Here is a 22,080-nt window from a genome sequence, read left to right on the forward strand (position 1 = left end):
GAAATAAACGTGGGTCCATTTAAAACCGTCTATTGCACACACACCGGTAGTATCTGTAATCCCACCAGCCCTTACATGTAAAAGTTGTTGTTTTTAGTTTTTTAACAGCTCACATTATTAAGTCATTTGATTGTTCTATGTGTTTCTTCTATGTGTTTTGTGTGGTTTCCACCGTATCACATGGAATCTCATTTTGCAGGCTTTGCTCTGTCCTCTGTTCCACTGTGTGTGTGTGTGTGTGTGTGTGTGTGTGTGTGTGTGTGTGTGTGTGTGTGTGTGTGCGTGTGTGTGTGTGTGCGTGTGTGCGTGCATGTTCAAAGTTAAACTCATTTGGAACTAACCGTGTGTTTGCTATTTTGTTGAAATTTGGTTTGGCAGGAAATTACAGCAGATGTCTTTCTTTATTGCAAATGTAATTTGCCTACATGATGGGGGCTTAGCCCTGGACCCCCCCCTAGCTGAGACTCTGTTAGGCCTGGACCCCCCCCCCCCCCTAGCTGAGACTCCGTTAGTCCTGGACGCCTGAATACTTTCGACAACAAATGTTTGTTTCCGCGTCTCTGATTGGCCACGCGCGTTTCTGGTCATGTGACATGTGCGCCAATCGTGGGACCGCAAGTTTCTACACTGGTTAAGCTTAGGCGCTCTTTCGAAGTTGGTTAAGGTTAGAGTTTGTCTTAGAGCGTGACGATAGAACGCCAGGTAGTTTGCAGGCTGTTAGACCCGGAAATAGGCGCAGAACTTGCTGTCCCACGATTGGCGCACATGTCACATGACCTGGCCAATCAGAGCGCAAAACTCGAACGCTTTAACAAACATTTGTTGTCGAAAGTATACACGCGTCCTGGACACCCCCCCCCCCCCCCCCCCCCCCCGATCCTAGCCCTACACCCCCCCCCCCCCCTAGCTGAGACTCTGTTAGCCCTGACCCCCCCCCCCCTAGCTGAGACTCTGTTAGCCCTGGACCCCCCCCCCTAGCTGAGACTCTGTTAGCCCTGGACCCCCCCCCCCCTAGCTGAGACTCTGTTAGCCCTGGACCCCCCCCCCCCCCTAGCTGAGACTCTGTTAGCCCTGGACCCCCCCCCCCCCCTAGCTGAGACTCAGTTAGCCCTGGACCCCCCCCCCCCCTAGCTGAGACTCAGTTAGCCCTGGACCCCCCCCCCCCCTAGCTGAGACTCTGTTAGCCCTGGACCCCCCCCCCCCCCTAGCTGAGACTCTGTTAGCCCTGGACCCCCCCCCCCCTAGCTGAGACTCTGTTAGCCCTGGACCCCCCCCCCCCTAGCTGAGACTCTGTTAGCCCTGGACCCCCCCCCCCTAGCTGAGACTCAGTTAGCCCTGGACCCCCCCCCCCCCTAGCTGAGACTCTGTTAGCCCTGGACCCCCCCCCCCCCTAGCTGAGACGCTGTTAGCCCTGGCCTGGACCCCCCCCCCCCCCTAGCTGAGACTCTGTTAGCCCTGGACCCCCCCCCCCCCCCCCCTAGCTGAGACTCTGTTAGCCCTGGACCCCCCCCCCCCTAGCTGAGACTCTGTTAGCCCTGGACCCCCCCCCCCTAGCTGAGACTCTGTTAGCCCTGGACCCCCCCCCCCCTAGCTGAGACTCAGTTAGCCCTGGACCCCCCCCCCCTAGCTGAGACTCAGTTAGCCCTGGACCCCCCCCCCCCCTCTCTGAGACTCTGTTAGCCCTGGACCCCCCCCTAGCTGAGACTCTGTTAGCCCTGGACCCCCCCCTAGCTGAGACTCTGTTAGCCCTGGACCCCCCCCCCCCCCCCCCTAGCTGAGACTCTGTTAGTCCTGGACCCCCCCCCCCCCTAGCTGAGACTCTGTTAGAAGGCCCTGGGAAAGCCTGTGTTTGACACATTATCCAGGTGATCACGAAAACCTTCACATGAGCCACGCGTGATCACGTGCTGCGAGAGCAAAGTGTCGTACAGTACGTGTGATCGGTGGAAATCTGCTCGTATGTACAGTAAGTGTAAGTGTTCCGAATACTCACTGGTGGATACCGAGGTAATAATGTGACGTTCGTGTACATTTTCTGTAACGGTGGCCCCTCTCTCCTCCTCCGGTATTCGGTCTGTTTTCCCCCTCTCCTCCCCCTCTCTCTCTGGGGCTCTGGTCCCCTGCTGGCCTGACATTCCTCACCCCCTGCTACAGCCCTGCCCTGCCCCGCAAGCCCCTCTCCACAGTGTCAAATAATAACACACGCTAATATGGGAAAACACCGCCGCTTCTACACAGATAACTGTTTGCTTTACTAACTTATAATAACTTTACTACTAACAGCTCAGCTCCTACTTTTGCACCTACACACATACACAGTACATGCACACTCGCACACTCACATACACACACGAGCAAGCAAGTGCACACACACACACACACACACACACACACACACACACACACGCATGTAGTACACAGTCATATGTACTTACCTGCATTTAGTCCTTTACTATATCTACAGTATATCTGTACATATCGTACTCCTACTAGTTACGCTGTATTTATTATAATACAACTCTGTACATACATCTGATTAGCACTACACTCAGTAATACTAATTTGTATAACGTGTACACAGTTTAATCACCTGTACCTACATTGTATATTGCTGTTGCACTTTACTGCTACATTTGCACTCTGGTTGGATGCCAAACCATGGCACTTTATATAACACTTAAAAACAGGGCCATTACAGACTGCAGAGGAGAAAGAGAAACATTTAACATGACTAAAAAATAAGGTCAATGATGTCTGTTCGTTGTGCTGTACTTGTGCTGTATGATGACAATACATTTTAATCTAATCTAATCTAATCTAATACACACCTGTAAACATGCTTCTATACTCAAGAGAAGGAATTGAGGACTAAGGAGGGATTGTTTTCGTGCCGGTGGAGATGAGGAGGGAGGGGCACCACCCTCCAGTCAGCAGCCAATAGAATGCTAGAGCCACAAATATGTTCCACTGCTTCTCTTCTCTCGGCAAGTTGAGCCCTTCCAGATCCGAGAGAGAGAGAGAGAGAGAGAGAGAGAGAGAGGAGAGAGAGAGAGAGAGAGAGAGAGAGAGAGAGAGAGGGAGAGAGAAAGGATGAGAGAGAGAGAGAGGATGAGAGAGAGAAAGTTGAGCCCTTCCAGATCCCGAGAGAGAGGGAGAGAGAGAAAGGATGAGAGAGAGGATGAGAGAAAGGATGAGAGATATAGAAAGGATGAGAGAGAGAGTTGCCAAATAAAGTCGTGAAATAAGGTAAAGGCACAATCCGTGATTGCGTCACAGCGTGTTAACGGTTGGTTATGATTTACCAGGGGAAAGTTACGATGGGCCAGGGAAGTCCTTCAAAGTGCTTATTTTCCAACCTACAAGTCACAGGGAAATGGGTATGAATATTGACATGGAATAATTTGACCAGATATTATTCACGGAATCTTTGATTAAGGATGGAGTTTACTGACAGAATGACATGTTGCAACACGGAGAGACCTAGGTTACAGCAAATGGGCCTATGATGATATGAGGGAAGGCTATGTGTATGCGATTGTGCATGTGTGTGTGTATATGTGTGTGTGTGTACATGTGTGTATGCGATTGTGCGTGTGTGTGTGTATATGTGTGTGTGTACATGTGTGTGCTAGAACGAGAGAGAAAAAGAGAAGCGTGTTGGCAAATTTTATTTTTTTTAATATATAAACAAAATGTAAACCGTCAAATAACCACGGATTGTGGCTTTAAGGTTAAAGATTCATGCGCTGCTGCTACTCCATGAAAACGCTTCAAACCAAAGTGCCGATGAAGCCAACAACACAAGAGTGAGACATCCGTTTTTTAGTTCCCTTCAAATGAACAAAACATCACCGTGAAAAACAAAAATACACAACAATAGTGTAATAATGATCGTAAAACCGCTCGACGTAAGAACGGAAAGCTACACCGACGTCAGGATAACAGTAGAAGGTGTTCGCGTTCCTTCAGATAAATGCACTAAATAAAGAAATGCATGCTACTGAATGGTGAACGTACAAAAGCAAAAGTAGTGTATAGAATTATCGCAAAGCGGGTGAATAGACGTGAACGTTTATCACAGTTTTCAACCACATCTTTGGTAGCAAAAAGAAAAATCCTTAAGACAAAGAGAACAAGTCAAGTCATTTATTTATATAGCGCATTTAAAAGCTCAGAGAGCCGACCAAAGTGCTGTACAGTAACTACAGAATTAAAAACTATAGACATAGTCACACAGTGTAACAGAGGACAATACAACATGACGAAAGACGGGATGGACAGTCGATACAGTAGGACCACAAGACACTAGGGGTATACAACAGACGATACAGTATGGCCTAGGACAGTAGACATGTTATGACACAAAGACAATATGGTAATACATAGGAGACTGGCCGATATGTTATGGCAGTAGGACTATGCAACAGACGGTAAGACATAAGACACAGGGAATGACAATAAAGTAACTGGACACTGTGCAGAACACAGAACAGCAACACAAGGGGAGTAAGCACCAGGCTGACAGAGAGAACTGTAGAGAGAATGGTAGAGAGAATCTTTGTGAAAGTGGCTTCTCAGCTCTGGTCCAGCTGAAGACAAAGCAGAGGAACAGATTGGACATTGAGCATGACCTCAGAGTTGCTTTGTCTACCATCACCCCAGACTTTGAGACTCTTGTCAGGAGCAAACAACATCCCCAGTTATCCCATTAGTTCCCTGGGATGTTAAGCTAAGAAGTCTGCTAAGAAGAATATATTATTTATTATTATTATTATTATTTTATTTCATTGGGTTTTTAGCCCTAGTTGCACTTTTGTTGCACCTTTTTGAGTTTATTTCATGTTTTTAACAGTGCATGAAAGATTGTGTATTACTGCAAAAAAGAGAATTTGAAATAAATCATAGTGGTTAAAAAATTTGGGTCGCAACTTAATGACTAAGGAAAATGTTGGGTCCCGAGGCCAGACCAGTTGAGAACCACTGATCTAAGGGACCTGGCGGCTGAGTAGGGGGTTAAGAGGTCTGATATACAGGGGGGCTACGCCAGTCATTGCCTTGAAAACCAAAAAGGAGGATTTTAAAATCTATTCTCAGGGTGACAGGGAGCCAATGGAGGGAGGCCAGCACGGGGTGATGTGTTCCCTCCTTTTGTATTGGTGCCAGTCATGAGCCTTGCTGCCGAGTTCTGAACCAGCTGGAGACGGGATCAGGATGTTTGGCTGATGCCTGTGTGTACAGGGAGTTACAATAACCCTGTAACTCCCTGTACACAGGGACTACAAAACTAACTACAAGAACAATATGTTTTAACAAAATAATACGTCTTTCTAATACAGCTTTCTCTGTTCATCCAGCATTATACAATTACACACACAGTATTATTTCTGACTAATATACAACTTACTTCATTTACATTGACACACGCACGCACACACACGCACACACGCACACACACACACACACACACACACACACACACACACACGCACACACACACACACACACACACACACACACATCCCCACCATAGCAATGGTAGCCCTGCAGTATCATGAACAAAATGGAATTCGATAAAACAGCAAACAGGTGAAAAACCTTCTGGTATTGTAGTTTCATAGTGATAATAATCCATCGGTGGACGTCCTGAGATTTAAAAGGTTTATAAGCACTTCTGTACATAGAGGTTGTACTGATATGTAGCCTTCTGTGTGTGTGTGTGTGCGTGCATGCGTGCGTGCGTGTGTGTGTGTGTGTTGAGGGATGGTGTCGTGTCATGTGAGAAATGACAGCAGGACGACACGACACCTAATATCAATAATAATGAAAAGACTCTACAGAAGGAAAGTACAGCTGCACTGTGAATTATTAGTGCTTCGAGAGATATCACCACTGTGATGTCAGAGTGGCAGTGTCATCATACTGTCCACGGTGCTATCATCTCCTTCAAACAAAAAATACGCTAGTTAAATACTTGTTAACTAACCTGCCGTAAAAGGGGCATTTCGACAATTTTCTTTTTGTACCTGAATCCTATTGTTCTGTTGTGAGGTGGGGTGGTCATGTGATAGTCAGACATAAAACGTATGCCCCCCCCCCTCAGAGGACAGCAGACGTATAGTGAACTGCAGACTATTTTCTCAACAATTTTTTCAACTTTCCTCGGGTTGGGGACCTGGGGGGGGGGGGGGCAGACATTAGTGTCCTCCGGACCAGCGGTCCTCAACATCTTCATGTCCCCTTAGGCTGCGGATGTCCCAGGGACCTTCATCTGCTTTCATCTGTGTAATATAACTGACAGTTGGAAATAGTTGAGGAAATTGCGTCAGCAGTTAACCGTTTAAAGGTGCTATAAGTGGTGTTTCTTTTTTTTAACAAGTGTTAAATAGCTCTACTTTACGACAGCCATCACTGATATATAGTGTCTGGTCAGTAACATGGGTCTCCCAGTCCCGCCGCTCTGCAGTAAACAGAAAATAAAATTTCTGGAATCCCTTCCCACTTAATCCAATCAGGAAGAGAGAACCCTAGATATTCTTACTTATTTCAAGAAATCTTGTAGAGCCACATTTTCTCACTTCTCTGGTAGATTATTTGACTGGTTTAAAGGACACAATTGCTTAAAACTAGTTTTTATTTCTTATTTTTGTCAGACCATTTTTGCAGTGTGGAGTTCTCTTTCCTGATTGGATAAAGTGGGAACAGGATACCAGGAAAATGTATTTAGTGTTTACTGCAGAGCGGAGGGACTGGGAGACGAGACCCATGTTACTGACCAGACACTCTACACAGTATATCAGTGACGGCTGTCGGAGTGTAAAAAAACACCACTTACAGCACCTTTAACTCTGCTCTCCTTCCGCTGACGTCATCATCATCATCATGACTGTAAAGGCACGTCTGAATACCTGGTTGTCAACTGAAAAGTAGCACCTCCTGCTACATTATTGGCATCTAGCTGCATCAGTTGGTCTCCAAAGAGAAAACCGTTGGTCACTTCGCAGAACAGAATTGTCAGCAGTACTTACAAAAACAAAGTCCCACTAAAGCTCCTACAGGTACTTAGGTTTCTCCATCTGTCTAAATGTAGACGACGGGCGTTACCCTAGTGTGGTTTTGGCAACAGTCTGTCTCCTTGTTCTCAGAGCCATGTATTTAAAACCTTAATAAATGTCTCTGTTTGTTCCTACCATTCTCTCTATTCTTTCTCTCTCTCTTGTCCCCCTTTCCCCTCTCGCTCCCCCCTTGACCCCTTCTCTCTTCATAACCTCTCCCTCTCTCAAAGCCCCCTATCTCCCTACCCCCTTCCTTCCTCTCTCCCTCCCTCCTTCTCTCTTTCTCTCTCTCTTTCATAGACGTCAGTCCGTGGCTTGGTGCTGCTTCAGCTCCACCCCGACCTCGAGGTCTTTGTTGCCCGAGCCAGAGTCCTTCTTGCTGGGCTTGCGGCCCAGAGCCTCAGCCTCCTCCATGGTGGATGTCAGGGGCTGGCCCAGCGTCTCGGGTAACCACAGGGTCAGCACCCCGATTATAAACGCCAGGATTCCCACAATAAGCTGTAGGGGGAGAAAGGAAGTAGGTAAGAGGAGGAATCTTTGAAGTTAAATTGATTATCAAAGGGCCACTTCGCTGATTTTACACTTAGAATTAGGGGCGGGATGATGAACTCACGATACGATACTGTGATGGATTTGGCCCTCGATAGCGATATATTGCAAGAAATTGCATCTATGATACATCACGATATCTGTGTAACTGAGGAAGAAAAAATACCCATAAAAAGGCAAAAAGCAGGAATTATTTATTTATTTATTCACAGAATCTACACGGAATCTTATCAGATTATTTAATGTACATCACAAACTGGCCAATTGTACATGAAACAATGTACAACAAACAGCATAGTGCCTCTTTAACACACACTGACCGCAACTTGATTATTATTAACTATTAATTATGTCCCCAACGGAAAACCTTCTGCAATGAAAATATACATACATAAGATAACGTTTTCAGTCTGTTCACCTCATTCCTGTCATTTTCATTGCAGTGAAATGGGATTGTCAAGCTAATACAAATGTAGTATCAATACTTGGCGCCAATGTATCGATAACGTGTCGCAAGAGGAAGTGCGACAATATATTGCAATATCGATTGAATTTTTTGTCCCACCCCTAGTCAGAATCATTCACTTTGGAGGAGTCCCATGGAGGAGTATGGGACACAGAAAAAAAAAGCTATTCATGATATATATATCATGAACGGAAAAGGCAACTCATCCACCCACATCTGCCTTATCCTTACCCCCCCGCTGACACCCCACTGTGTTACATTAACACACCCTTTCTGGACTATGTATATATTTGTTTACAGGTAGGAATATGTATATATTTGTTAACAGGTAGTTCCGACCACGCATTGTGATTGGTCGAGAGCGTTCTAAACAGTGAGTATATTCATGATATACTCACGGTTAAATCACCATGAATATACCACTGTGCTGGCTTTAGAATGTTGTAGAAAGTTTCAACTGCCATTCATCAAAAACTGTGTCAACAGGACCTACTCCGCGGACAACGTTACGTTTGATTTAACGTACCCGTTAACCATAAACGAGTGGATAAAGAGGACGGGCCTACAGCCGGAACTGTCCAAGGTGCTGATGACTTTCTCAGACTTTCGCTTGCATTCGACTAATACGTCATTCCTTTTTGCGTCGCCAAGCTTGTCGATAGCCTAATCCATTTGAAATTCCACAGCTACGAGACATCTTTAGGAAAAAAAATTCTACAATAAGTTCACTGAAATCGATATAAAAGACCCTAGAATTGTCTGTATTCATCCTATATTTTTCCAGACGGTGCAACCGGCTGTATAAAAGCAATAATACACTGGAAGCCTGTGGTATGTCATGCATGTTGATCCACGGCACTCGAGCTTCGCTCTCGTGCCTGTGGGGGCATCACAGCCGTGGCAATATTCATGACATCCCACGGCTTCTCGTGTGTTATTGCTTAAATATACACTCAAAACTGTTCATACTTCACTGTTCATACCTTTTGCACAATACTGCTCAATTGCACAGCCCTGCTAAATATTCCATCCCACTGTTATTAAATGTTTTATTCTAATGAGTGTATATATACTATATTGTGCACAATTGCACAGCCCTGTCCTATTTTATAATTATATTATATTATATTGTACTTTTATTTTAAATTGAGTTTATATTCCATTTTCTATTTGATTCTACTTTAATTGTCTGCCTGTTAATGTCGCACCAAACGACCAAATAAAATTCCTTGTATGTGCAAACTACTTGGCAATAAAGAAATTTCTGATTGTGATTGTGATTGTGATTGTGAATCTGATTGTGAATCTGATTGTGATTGTGAATCTGATTGTGAATCTGATTGTGATTGTGAATCTGATTGTGAGGCTGCGGTTACACCTTTCGTATCATTTCGTATTGTTTTCTTATACGTATCGCCGCGTATCGCCGCGACGTCATGCGCCTCGAGTCACACTTTCGTTTTTTTTTCGTTTTTGTCAGCCGAGCACACTGATGTAGTACACTGCCAAAGCAGTAGGTGGCAGTAGGTGGCAAACATGAAGGCAATTTCAACCAATCAGAACGAATGTGCCAATACACTTCCTGGTGGAAGCTCCAGCAAAGAAAATGTCAATAAGGCAGGCGCCTATGCCGCGCCACCATCTTGCCTATTTACTCAATGCAGCAATAATTTTGCAGCAAAGCCTAATAAAAGTGCAATAAACAAAACGGATACATTCACTGTGTGTTCTGCCTGTCATTTGTTGATGAAACAAAACTAACATCAACACAAGTGACCACCAAGAGCGGATAGTTTAGTCTAAAAAACGATCGGTAGCATTGTTAGCTGCATGCTAACGTCAATGGAGTATGCCATTATAACAATATAGCATTGTGGCTAGAAGCTAACGTTAGCTCACGCTACTTAGCCAGCTCCAAAACTGATGATATCGCGAGCTATCAGTAGTTAGATAACATTAGAGACAACGCTGTGTGTATTAAACAAAGGTGAATAGATGACTGGGCCATTTTGTTTAATGCTTGTTAAGTTGAAAGAGGAACTCTGAGCTAACAGGGTCTGAATCCTGATAGCTCACGTTAGCCAGCTGCTCATGCAATCGGTAATGCTAGCAGAATGAATGGATGTAAACTTTATTTAACATATTGCATATGGGTACAATACAATACGGCTCAATACAAACAATTGTTAAGGGAATGCAGACTGTTGTAGCTTGGACTGGGGTCCTTATAACAATAACTTGACAACACATGGTAGCTGAAGCTATTTGGGACACGGAGCTCTGTCCCAAACACACACACTGTTGTCACCGGAAGGGCACGCAGATGGTATCTACTGCGCATGGGCGTTTTCGCAACAACTGCTCCGTGCTGACTACACGCTGTTGTCGAAGCGTTTTTTTTGCGTATCTCCAAACGCAAACACAATTTTGCGTTTCAGCCGTATCCACAAAAAAACGCCAAAAAACGCATTTCTGTGTAGATAGGACATCAAACGTCGTCAAAAATGTATAAAAAAACGCCAGGAATACACTAGTCTAACCATAGCCTGAATCTGATTGTGGTTGTGATTGGGCATCTGATTGTGATTGTGAATCTGATTGTGAATCTGATTGTGAATCTGATTGTGATTGTGAATCTGCAGATTTATATTGAGGTGTCCTTATAGAACCCATCACTGTCTTATGTTTGAGTCGTTAAACTGGCTTTCTCCCCAATTCAGAAGACATTTTCATTGGTTGCTTTTTGTTTACAAATGTATTTACTTTAATTATCCCCCCTATCTAAAGCAGTTCTTAACACCATATAGTTCAACTTATAATTTAAGACACACAGATCTTCCTTTCTTTAGTATACCTCGAACCATCAAAGCTATCGGTCGACTTGCGTTTAAATATAAAGCACCAGCTGATTGGAACAAACTGCCTAGTTCACTCAGATCTCTTACTTCTTACCGGTTATTTAAGATATCTTTGTTCACTTATCTACAGACTACTTGCACCTGTTATTGATTTACTGTGTTAGGGCTTACATGTCGTTTACAGATCAAATTATAATTTTGTATGTGTTTTATAAGGGAACAAATTATATTGGTGATCCTCTTGGGAGGAATGGGAGAGCGTCTGTCAGTGTATAAGTGTATTTGTTGTCCTGTTTTTTGTTTTGTTATGTATTGTATTGTATGTTTTGTATCCTATGTTAAGGACCCCCTCGAAAACGAGATAGCATATCTCAAGGGGTTTATCCTTCCAATAAATTTCAATATCTGATTGTGATTGTGATTGTGAATCTGATTGTGATTGTGAATCTGAGTGTGACTGTGGTTGTGACACGATAAGGAGGGGCGCTGTGTGGACGTACCTGAGGTAGAAATGTCCAGACGTCAGCCAGGTACACGCAGAAGGGAGCGACCACACTGCCCACGCGGCACATCATGCTGCCGCTGCCCACCGCCAGGGACCTGGGGGGGAGGGGGGCAGACATTAGTGTCCAGCGGTCCTCAAGTCTTCATGTCCCGCTAGGCTGCGGACCCCCACTTGATGTCCCAGGGACCTTCATCTGCCTTCATCTGTGTAATATAACCGACAGGGCGTACAGATCCTCATCTGCACCTTTGACTACACTGCCTACTTTTAGTTTTCTACTGTACTATAATTCTATTGCCTGTTTGTATGTCTTCTACTATTACCCTGCCCATACCTGGGCCTCCCCTCCCCCCTCCCCCGTGCTGCTATGATGCCTGAATTTCCCCCAAGTGGATCAATAAAGGAATATCTTATCTTATCTTATTCGTATCGTATTGTATCTTATCTTGAGATATTATTATGTCCAGATTTGTCCATTTACTGTAGGTGGGGAGGTCGCCTAACAGTGTAACCACTACACCAGAGGAAGCTCAACAAATCATGTAAAACCCAGATTCGGCTCAAACAAGGGACTAAACACGTTTCGCAATTATGCCACAATGTGGAACGCCCTACCCAAAGCTGTAAAGGAATGTGAATCACTACCCACATTCAAAACCGCTCTTAAAGAGCACCTACGGGAGGCTGCAATTCGAAACTGGCCACCGTAAATGCCCAAAACCCCCACCACCTCCTAATAGACAGTCTCCTCCCCGCCGCATGTATATTCTCTCCCCGCCGTATGTATATTTCTCTCCCACCCACCCACCCCCTCCTAATGTACAGTCCCCTCCCCATCATATGTATACTCTGTCAGGATCTAGGGGTAACAGTACTGTATATTTGAATACCGTTTATGTCACAAATGTATCAGTACTAAATACCTATATGTCCCTATGCCATAAATGTCATGTATGTTGTGTATGTCATAAATGTCTATATGAATTGAAAATGGGGGACCCTGATGTAAACAAGACAAACGTCTTTCTCAGGTCTGCATCCCCTTAACAATTGTATGTATTGAGCCGTACTGTATTGTACCCATTCTGCAATCTGTTAAATAAAGTTTTCATTCATTCATTCATTCATATGGTCAGAATAGTCCTCCTTTACTATGGAAATCCCTCAGGAAAAGGTCATATTTCGTTCTTTGAACTTTCAGTTGTTGTTGATAACTTCTATATTTGAAGTTCAGAGGTCGTGGGTAAACTTGCTTAACGTGGAATAAGAAGAACTGTATAGAAGGCAGCCGAGGAGAAGTACTCATTGTTTGTTTAGTCACGGGCCGACCTGAACAAACAAAAGAAAACCTAAACTATTATCAGATCGCCCGCCGCCCGAAGAGAGAGCTCAGGAGGGATAAGGCTGGCCCTGAGTCTGTGATCCTGCCTCCCGGAGAGAGCTCAGGAGGGATAAGGCTGGCCCTGGGTCTGTGATCCTGCCTCCCGGAGAGAGCTCAGGAGGGATAAGGCTGGCCCTGGGTCTGTGATCCTGCCTCCCGGAGGCGTGTAACTGTTCCGCAACAGTAAGTGACTTCCGGGGTAGGCCTGATTGGCCCCGACAGGCACGTGACGCGGCAAACTCAGGACGCGCAACGAGGCTGCTGAGAGCTGTCGCGCGGAAATAGGCTGTCTATTGCCATTCTCTAACACAAACTCTAACCTTAACCAGCTCCTTAACAGCGCCTAAACTTAACCGTTCTAACCTTAACCAACTCCGAAACAATGCCTAACCTTAACCTTAACCTTAACCATGCCTAACCTTAACCATAGAAAGAATATTGCCATTCTCTAACACAAACTCTAACCTTAACCAGCTCCTTAACAGCACCTAAACTTAACCGTTCTAACATTAACCAACTCCGAAACAATGCCTAACCTTAACCTTAACCTTAACCATGCCTAACCTTAACCGGCGAAAGAATACACGCTAAAAAAAAAATCACGTTAAAAAAAATAAATTCTATGGGATTCGAACTCGTCAACAACGGACCGCAGGATCGCAGGACCGCTGCTCTGCGAGGTGAGCTGAAGCGCCGAACGAAAGTCATAGCGGATTTGGACGGTTACATCATTCCGCAAGCTCTGCCGCTCCGCTCCGCGGAGCGTGCCGCGCGGCAGAGAAAGTTGCGCGTCACGTGCCTGTCGGGGCCAATCAGGCCTACCCCGGAAGTCACTTACTGTTGCGGATAAGCTATAAGCCTCCCGGAGAGAGCTCAGGAGGGATAAGGCTGGCCCTGGGTCTGTGATCCTGCCTCCCGGAGGCCTGTTGCTTCTTCCCAATCCAACAGTGCAAAAATGCTTCCGCATTCGTCACCGCAGGTACCGTAGTGGCGTGCGGTAATGCGCCTTTCATTTTCCTTCGGCCAGCGCCCAGGTGCGTGCACCGGCGGCGGCGTGCTCGCTCAGGTGCGTGCGCCGGCGTGCTCGCGAGGTGCCCGCGCATGCGCATGAGATCCCGCCTTGGTTCGACACGAGCGGAGCTCATTATATCCCAGTAACCGCCCCTTATTCTGTATCCAGAAATATAGCTCAATTGGCAAGACTGCATGGCTGTGGATCCTACGGCTCGTTGCTGGCGAGTTCGATTCCCTTTAATTTCTTTTTATTTTTTTTAACGTGCATTCGGCATTCTTTCGCCGTTTCATTTCGCCGGTTAAGTTTAGGCATTGTTTCGGAGTTGGTTAAGGTTAGGCATTGTTTCGGAGTTGCTTAAGGTTAGAAGGGTTAAGTTTAGGCGCTGTTAAGGAGCTGGTTAAGGTTAGAGTTTGACTTAGATAATGGCAATATTTTTTAACGTGCGTTCATTTCGCCGGTTAAGTTTAGGCATTGTTTCGGAGTTGGTTAAGGTTAGGCATTGTTTCGGAGTTGCTTAAGGTTAGAAGGGTTAAGTTTAGGCGCTGTTAAGGAGCTGGTTAAGGTTAGAGTTTGACTTAGAGAATGGCAATAGACAGCCAGCCGAGGTTTCAAGTGATTCGTTGCAATGTACGCGGAAATGCCATAGCATTTGTCTAAGCGGGCCTGAAAAGAAAGGCGCTTTACCGTAGTGGCGTGCGGTGACGAATGCTTCCGCATTTTTGCACTGTTGGATTGGGAAGAAGCAACACGCCTCCCGGAGAGAGCTCAGGAGGGATAAGGCTGGCCCTGGGTCTGTGATCCTGCCTCCCGGAGAGAGCTCAGGAGGGATAAGGCTGGCCCTGGGTCTGTGATCCTGCCTCCCGGAGAGAGCTCAGGAGGGATAAGGCTGGCCCTGGGTCTGTGATCCTGCCTCCCGGAGAGAGCTCAGGAGGGATAAGGCTGGTCCTGGGTCTGTGATCCTGCCTCCCGGAGAGAGCTCAGGAGGGATAAGGCTGGTCCTGGGTCTGTGATCCTGCCTCCCGGAGAGAGCTCGGGAGGGATAAGGCTGGCCCTGGGTCTGTGATCCTGCCTCCCGGAGAGAGCTCAGGAGGGATAAGGCTGGTCCTGGGTCTGTGATCCTGCCTCCCGGAGAAAGCTCAGGAGGGTTAAGGCTGGCCCTGGGTCTGTGATCCTGGTGAGCTAACCCTACTGGTATGTCTCTGTCTCTCCCTTTATTCTGTCTCCTTGTCTTGTCCTCAATAGGGAGGTGTAGCGGTTACGTTATTGCTGTTTCCGGCCGGTCCACCATCTTGAAAACGCAATGTATTCCCCCATTGCCCATTTCTAAATCGTCTCGTTTAAAACAAATAAAGCATGAACATTTGCACGGTGTACCTTTCTGTGCGTATTCATCCACAATCTATAGCTCAACATGAAAACATTCGCAATTAATCGTAAAAAAAAATCCGCACATTTTATTTCAACCAAAAATGCTTAAACAATAATGTTAGTGATAGAAGGGAACTCGTTTTGTGCAAAAATGGAAAGCTTGCCCAATGTTCATGAGGCAGAATAGTTACAATAGCCGATAATACATTTTCCCAATGATAAATCCCTATACGGGTGGACCTCGCGGGCGCACCAAAGTGACGTCAGACTACACCTCCCTATACCACACCTAATGGTAAAGAAGCCCTTTCTGAGTCAAAAGAGTTGTGTCTCTTCCAATATATGTTACACTCATACTGACCTGATGACGGTAGGGTAGAGTTCGCAGGTGTACAGGTAGATGAGACCGAAGGCAATAGCAATGGCAAACTTCCCCGTCATACTGAGAAAGATAGCCAGCATCCTTATGTCCTGTAATACAGAGAGGAGGAGAGGAGAGGGAGGAGGAGAGGGAGGAGGAGGGGGGGGGAGGAGAGGGAGGAGGAGAGAGAGGAGAGGGAGGAGGAGAGGGAGGAGGAGAGGGAGGAGGACAGAGAGGGAGGAGAGGGTGGAGAGAGAGGAGGAGAGGGAGGAGAGAGAGGAGGAGAGGGAGGAGGACAGAGAGGAGGACAGAGAGGGGGGAGAGGGAGGAGGAGAGGGAGGAGAGAGAGGAGGAGAGGGAGGAGAGAGAGGAGGAGAGGGAGGAGGAGAAGGAGGAGAGGGAGGAGGACAGAGAGGGAGGAGAGGGAGGAGAGGGAGGAGAGAGAGGAGGAGAGGGAGGAGAGAGAGGAGGAGAGGGAGGAGGAGGAGGGGGAGGAGAGGGAGGAGAGAGAGGAGGAGAGGGAGGAGAGAGAGGAGGAGAGGGAGGAGGAGGAGGGGGAGGAGAGGGAGGAGAGGGAGGAGAGAGAGGAGGAGAGGGAGGAGAGGGAGGAGATGGAGGAGAGGGAGGAGAGAGAGGAGGAGAGGGAGGAGATGGAGGAGGGGGAGGAGAGGGAGGAGATGGAGGAGAGGGAGGAAAGAGAGGGACATGTGAGATCAATGAGTCTCCATTACTATTGAATCTCTATTTGTTTAGTTTGTCAGGGAAGACTGGCTGAGTAAACTTTGAAGACTCAGTTTCACACTCACAGCTGCCCCGTCACACTCACACTTATCTATTACTGGCCACGAGCAGTTGGAGGTCAAAGGCACTTCAACGGCAGGTGTTGGGGTCAGGGGTCAGGGCGAGCATTACTTATTCACCCCAAGGCAGAATTCCATGGGATTCAAACCTGTGACCTCCCAGGCCACAAGCCCACTCCTGCGACCTTTAGCCTTGACATTAACCGTTATCTTATTTTCATACCAGTGCTCGTTTCCCTATGCTTTGTCTTTTGTTGTTGTTGTTGTTGTTGTTGTTGTTGTTGTTGTTGTTGTTGTTGTTGTTGTTGTTGTTGTTCTTAGCTCTATTTTATAAAAAAAATAATTATTACATGTATATGTACATTCATACTGTACCAACTATTCACCTGTTTTATTCTCCACCCATCTATCATCCATATAGCAACACTATATTATCACCGACATCCAAGTTGGGGGATCCTCCTTTGAACATCTGAGGTTTCTCTCCTCCACATCGCCTGTGGTGCTTTTTTCCCCTATTGCTAGGTTTTTTGTGAGTTGTTCCTCATCTTCATTGGGGAATGTCTGGGAGTGTTGCATATTTGGATTTGATGGTGTTTTTTTTTGTTCTTGATCTATTGTGATGTTTCTTCTTGTCTCAAGGCGAGCACAGAAAGACTCAGAAGAAGCTTCTATCCCCAGGCCATCAGGCTGCTAAACGAACAATGAATGAACACTACACAACAACAACCACCAAACGCACATAGCACACACATCCACACGCACACACTCACTTAAACAAACACACTGTAGCACCCACTCCACACACTTTATAGCACACACCCACTTTAAACAAACACACTGTAGCACCCACTCCCCACACTTTATATTTATATTTATTGATGAAGGATTGCACTACAACTCGTACACCTTACTGTAAATTGTACCTAAATTGTACCTCATCCCATTTCTGCTTTGCACTAGATAGTACTGTACATTAGTACACTGCATAGTATTGTATATTATATGGTAACTCAGAACATTGTACATATGTCTATACCGAACACTGTGACCTCTTTTTCTTCTTCTAAATTACACGTATACTATGTTTGATACTATCTTGTCTAGCACAGTCTCTGGAGCGTAACAGTAAGAAGCATTTTGTATGAAAGTATTCTGTACTTCTGTATGACAACTATTAAAGAAACTTGAAAAAACTTGACTTGTTCAAGAATACTTGTACAGCCCGGGGGGGGGGGGGGGGCTGCACAAGTCATTACCTTGTGATTTCGGGCTTTACAAATACATTTGATTTAATTTGATCCTGCGACTTTTACCACTGCTCTCAGTAGCCTGCTACCCCCCCCACCCCCCCCCCCCCCCCCCCCACTATAAACAACATCAAACAACCGTTTCCCGATTTCACAACCGATTCCATCGCAAACACCTTTGACCAATATAGCCATCTAAATTTACATTGATCATTTAGGGAGTGTGCTTCCTCCACTACTAACCAAAGTGCAAATACATATCGTCGCTTACGTAAGAAAACCTTGTAACTGCATTTTTTTATTTTTATAAATTAACTCGGTAGATCATCCTCCATATGTGTGTGTGGTTTTACAAAGTTTAAACAATGGGAAAGCATTAAACCAATCATCTGTCTAAACCTCGTAACTCTATTCGCCCTCAAATCTGTGTTCATTTTTTTTCATCTCCTGAAAAGTTGGGTTTTCTTCCGCCAATGACTGATTGATTGATTGATTGCAAACGTTATTAACAGATTGCAGAATGGGTACAGTACAGTACAGCTCAATACATCGTTAAGGGGATGCAGACCAGAGAAAGACTTTTGTCTTGTTTACATCAGGGTCCCCCATTTTCAATTCATCATAACATATATGACACACACGACATACAGATAGACATTACTGCTACATCTATACATTTATGACATACCAGATTTGCAAATACAGTACTGTTTGTGATACAAAAACAAAAAGAGTCCAGAAAAGAGAGTATATGCATTTGACGTAGAAACTGTACATTGGAGAGGAGGTTGGGTGGGTGGGGGGGGGGCTGGGTAGGAGGGGTGGGTGGGTGGGGGACACACACTGTACAACTGTACAAGCAAAACTGTACATTGGAATATTGACAAAACCATACTTGGTAATTTACTGTACATTGGAGGGGGTTGGGTTAGAACATTTACAGGGGCCAGTTTCGAATTGCAGCCTCCCGTAGGTGTTCTTTGAGAGTGGTTTTGAAAGTGGGTAGTGATTCACATTCCTTTACAGCTTTGGGTAGGGCGTTCCACATTGATGTGGCATAATTGCGAAACGTGTTTAGTCCCTTGTTTGAGCCGAATCTGGGTTTAACATGATTTGTGGAGCTCCCTCTGGTGTTGTGGTCGTGGTATTCACTGACATTTGGGAAGTATTTTGACATGTACATGGGTACCTTGGTCGTGTAGTGTATCATGTAGACCAGGCCCATTGCAAGTTGCTGTACTCTGTCGTCTACTCTAAGCCATCCTAGGTTGTCAAAGTGGGCAGGGGTGAGGTGGGTTCTGGGAGTAAGGTCAATCAGTAGTCTGACCAGTTTGTTTTGAGATGTTTGTAATTTTGTTTTTAGCGCCTTTGAGGTGCTTTGGTACCATGAGGTGCAAGCATAGACGTAGTACCCCGACGATATGCAGGCTATCTCTGGATATTCCCAGTGTCAGCCGAAGTACAGTACATGGTTCATCATAACTGGTGTCACTCACAGCTCTCTCTCTCTCTATCTCTCTCTGTTCCTCTCTCCCCCTCTCTCTCTCTCTCTCTATCTCTCTCTGTTCCTCTCTCCCCCTCTCTCTCCCTCTCTCTCTGTCCTTCTCTCTCTCTCTGTCCTTCTCTCTCTCCCTCTCTCTCTCTCTATCCCTTTCTCTCTCTCCCTCTCTCCCCTTGTGCTTATAACCTCAGTGTGTAGACGTTACGACCTGTAGACGTGTCACAACCCGACCCTGTGTCACTCTGCCTTGATTACCGTAGTTAATTAACTACATTACAGTCCCGGCTTGCCCTGTAAACCAGGACACGCTCTCTGTTGGCTCACTCCAAAGAAACAAGGACCATGATGAAAATGATCAAAGCCTCTATCACTGTTTATTGTTTGAAAGGCTATAATAAAAAAAAACGGTTGTATAAAAGCAATGAAAGTCTGGAGGTGGTGCCACATTATGTCATGGTTATATAGCACTCTCTCTCTCTCTCTCTCTCTCTCTCTCAGGCTCAAATAAAGAGGGATTGTGGATGTAATAAAGAGTTCACTGTGTCAGGGGGAAGGACAGAGACACACTGTGCAAATCCTCCACGTTAGTCCCTCCCTCTGTCTCCCTCTGTCTCCCTCTGTCTCAGTGTCTCCCTCTGTCTCCCTCTGTCTCAGTGTCTCCCTCTGTCTCCCTCTGTCTCCCTCTGTCTCCCTCTGTCTCAGTGTCTCCCTGTCTCAGTGTCTCCCTCTGTCTCCCTCTGTCTCAGTGTCTCCCTCTGTCTCCCTCTGTCTCAGTGTCTCCCTCTGTCTCAGTGTGTCCCTCTGTCTCCCTCTGTCTCCCTCTGTCTCAGTGTCTCCCTCTGTCTCCCTCTGTCTCAGTGTCTCCCTCTGTCTCAGTGTCTCCCTGTGTCTCCCTCTGTCTCCCTCTGTCTCAGTGTCTCCCTGTGTCTCCCTCTGTCTCCCTCTGTCTCAGTGTCTCCCTCTGTCTCCCTCTGTCTCAGTGTCTCCCTCTGTCTCCCTCTGTCTCAGTGTCTCCCTCTGTCTCTCTCTGTCTCCCTCTGTCTCCCTCTGTCTCACTGTCTCCCTCTGTCTCCCTCTGTCTCAGTGTCTCCCTCTGTCTCCCTCTGTCTCAGTGTCTCCCTCTCTCTCTCTCTCTCTCTCTCTCTCTCTCTCTCTCTCTCTCTCTCTCTCTCTCTCTCTCTCTCTCTCTCTCTCTCTCTCTCTGATGCAGTAGTTTATACTTACTTGTAGTTATTCTATGTTGGTATGTGAGTCATTCAGCCAGAGCGGCTCTCACCCCAACACATGCAAACATGCCAGGTCAGTGAAATCACACACACACACATGTGCACACGCACACACACATGTGCGCACACAGACACGCACACATACACAAACACACACACACATACACACAAACTGAAGTACACGTGTCCCTGCAGAAAGAAGTGAAGTAGACTATCTTAAGATATCTGTCTTATGGAGGACTATGTTTTTTACTTTGACCTGGTGTTTAATGTCTGGCATGGCATCACTACACGCTTACTACACACTGAGGTCGAGCTGTTTCAGGTGGGCTTTGGGACCATCATTGTGTGTGTAGCTAAAATCATAGCTGGTAGAAAGACTGATGTCCACTTTCTTGAACCAGTCTACAGTAATTACATCTGAATATGCACAGCAATATACACACAGACAACTGACTAATTCACTGACTGACTGACTGTCTGACTGACTTGCTTTATAAAACACAGGATCCTTCAGTGCGTGTGAAGGGGCTGAGAAGGAGGAGGAGGATGTGAACTGAATCTGAAACTCTCATGTGCTGCATTGCAATATGTCTTTTACACAAAACCTTCCTGTGCTGACGTGGCCTTGATACACATCCAACATCCAACTACTAGGAACTTCCGTCACTGAGTGTGTCCGACTCCCACCTAAAACGGACAATATATAACATTATGAAGCATATCACGCATACATAACCTTATGCTTACTGCACCTTATGTGTATACTGTGTACTTATTTCATCAGAGCATATATTTAGCATTTTTTTGCATTTAGCATTTTTTTTATTATATATATTAGATTAGGTATTAGATTATTATTATTATACTGTATACTTATTTCATCAGAGCATATATTTAGCATTTTTCGCATTTTGCATTTTTTTATTATTTATATTAGATTAGATATTAGATTATTAGATTATATATTGTAACTATATTTATTGTAGGGCGAATATAACTGAGAGGGCATAGCTACATACCCTCATAATAATACCCCCTGTAATTGCAAATCTGGCATGTCATAAATGTATAGATGTAGCAGTACTGTCTATCTGTATGTCATATATGTTACGATGAATTGAAAATGGGGGACCCTGATGTAAACAAGACAAACGTCTTTCTCTGGTCTGCATCCCCTTAACAATTGTGTGTATTGAGCCGTACTGTACTGTACCCATTCTGCAATCTGTTAATAAAGTTTTCAATCAATCAATCAATCAATCAATCTTGCACCTTGACATTTTTACACTGCCTACTTGCCCACATGCGCATGTCCAGAGTTAATTATAGTGTTATATTGTTTACACTGCCTATTTTTATTCTTACTTCTCCACTGTACTATAATTATATGACCTGTATCATGTCTTCTACTACCTGTACCCCCCCCCCCCCCCCCCCCCCCCCCTCCGCCATGCTGCTATGATGCCTGAATTTCCCCAAGGGGATCAATAAAGGGATATCTTATCTTATAATTACTGATACACCGACACCGATACCGGTATTGGATATCAGGCCGATACCAGGCTAAAACAGGGTTTTGGTATCCAGAGAATTGTCCTCAATACTAAAACCTGATGCCAAGAGCCATGTGGAAATCAACGCAAAGAAGATGTATTTTCTCCATGATTGACACATAGAAAGATAACACACTGTATGTCTCTATTTGTCGTATTAGCCGGAATATTGGTGGAAGAAGTACACGGTTC

General features: G+C 45.5%; 2 protein-coding genes across 2 annotated transcripts in view; one reads left to right on the forward strand and one right to left on the reverse strand.

Moving 5' to 3' along the window:
• Nucleotides 1-22,080, forward strand: part of LOC311245891 (solute carrier family 22 member 16-like) — a gene marked incomplete at its 3' end in the record, with an annotated part of 53,627 nt that overhangs the window by 8,946 nt on the left and 22,601 nt on the right. The window lies entirely within an intron of this gene.
• LOC311245754 (solute carrier family 22 member 16-like) lies at nucleotides 7,327-15,680 on the reverse strand. The gene is made up of 3 exons (XM_084335730.1): nucleotides 15,556-15,680; nucleotides 11,426-11,525; nucleotides 7,327-7,550 (listed from the first exon to the last, which is right to left on the reverse strand). Exons 1-3 carry the CDS (start codon nucleotides 15,654-15,656, stop codon nucleotides 7,356-7,358), a joined length of 396 nt encoding a protein of 131 aa, XP_084191856.1. The 5' UTR covers nucleotides 15,657-15,680; the 3' UTR covers nucleotides 7,327-7,355.

Source organism: Notolepis coatsorum (genome assembly GCF_963971535.1).
Source record: "Notolepis coatsorum genome assembly, chromosome: 19".
NCBI lineage: Eukaryota > Metazoa > Chordata > Actinopteri > Aulopiformes > Paralepididae > Notolepis > Notolepis coatsorum.

Bases quoted from the DNA above. Each gene is read 5' to 3' on its own strand.
- LOC311245754 (XM_084335730.1), bottom strand. From the start codon at position 15,656: ATGCTGGCTATCTTTCTCAGTATGACGGGGAAGTTTGCCATTGCTATT. The intron at 11,526-15,555 runs GTCAGTATGAGT...CCTCCCCCCCAG, and splicing joins CTCTACCCTACCGTCATCAG to GTCCCTGGCGGTGGGCAGCG. The intron at 7,551-11,425 runs GTACGTCCACAC...CTCCCCCTACAG, and splicing joins TCTGGACATTTCTACCTCAG to CTTATTGTGGGAATCCTGGC.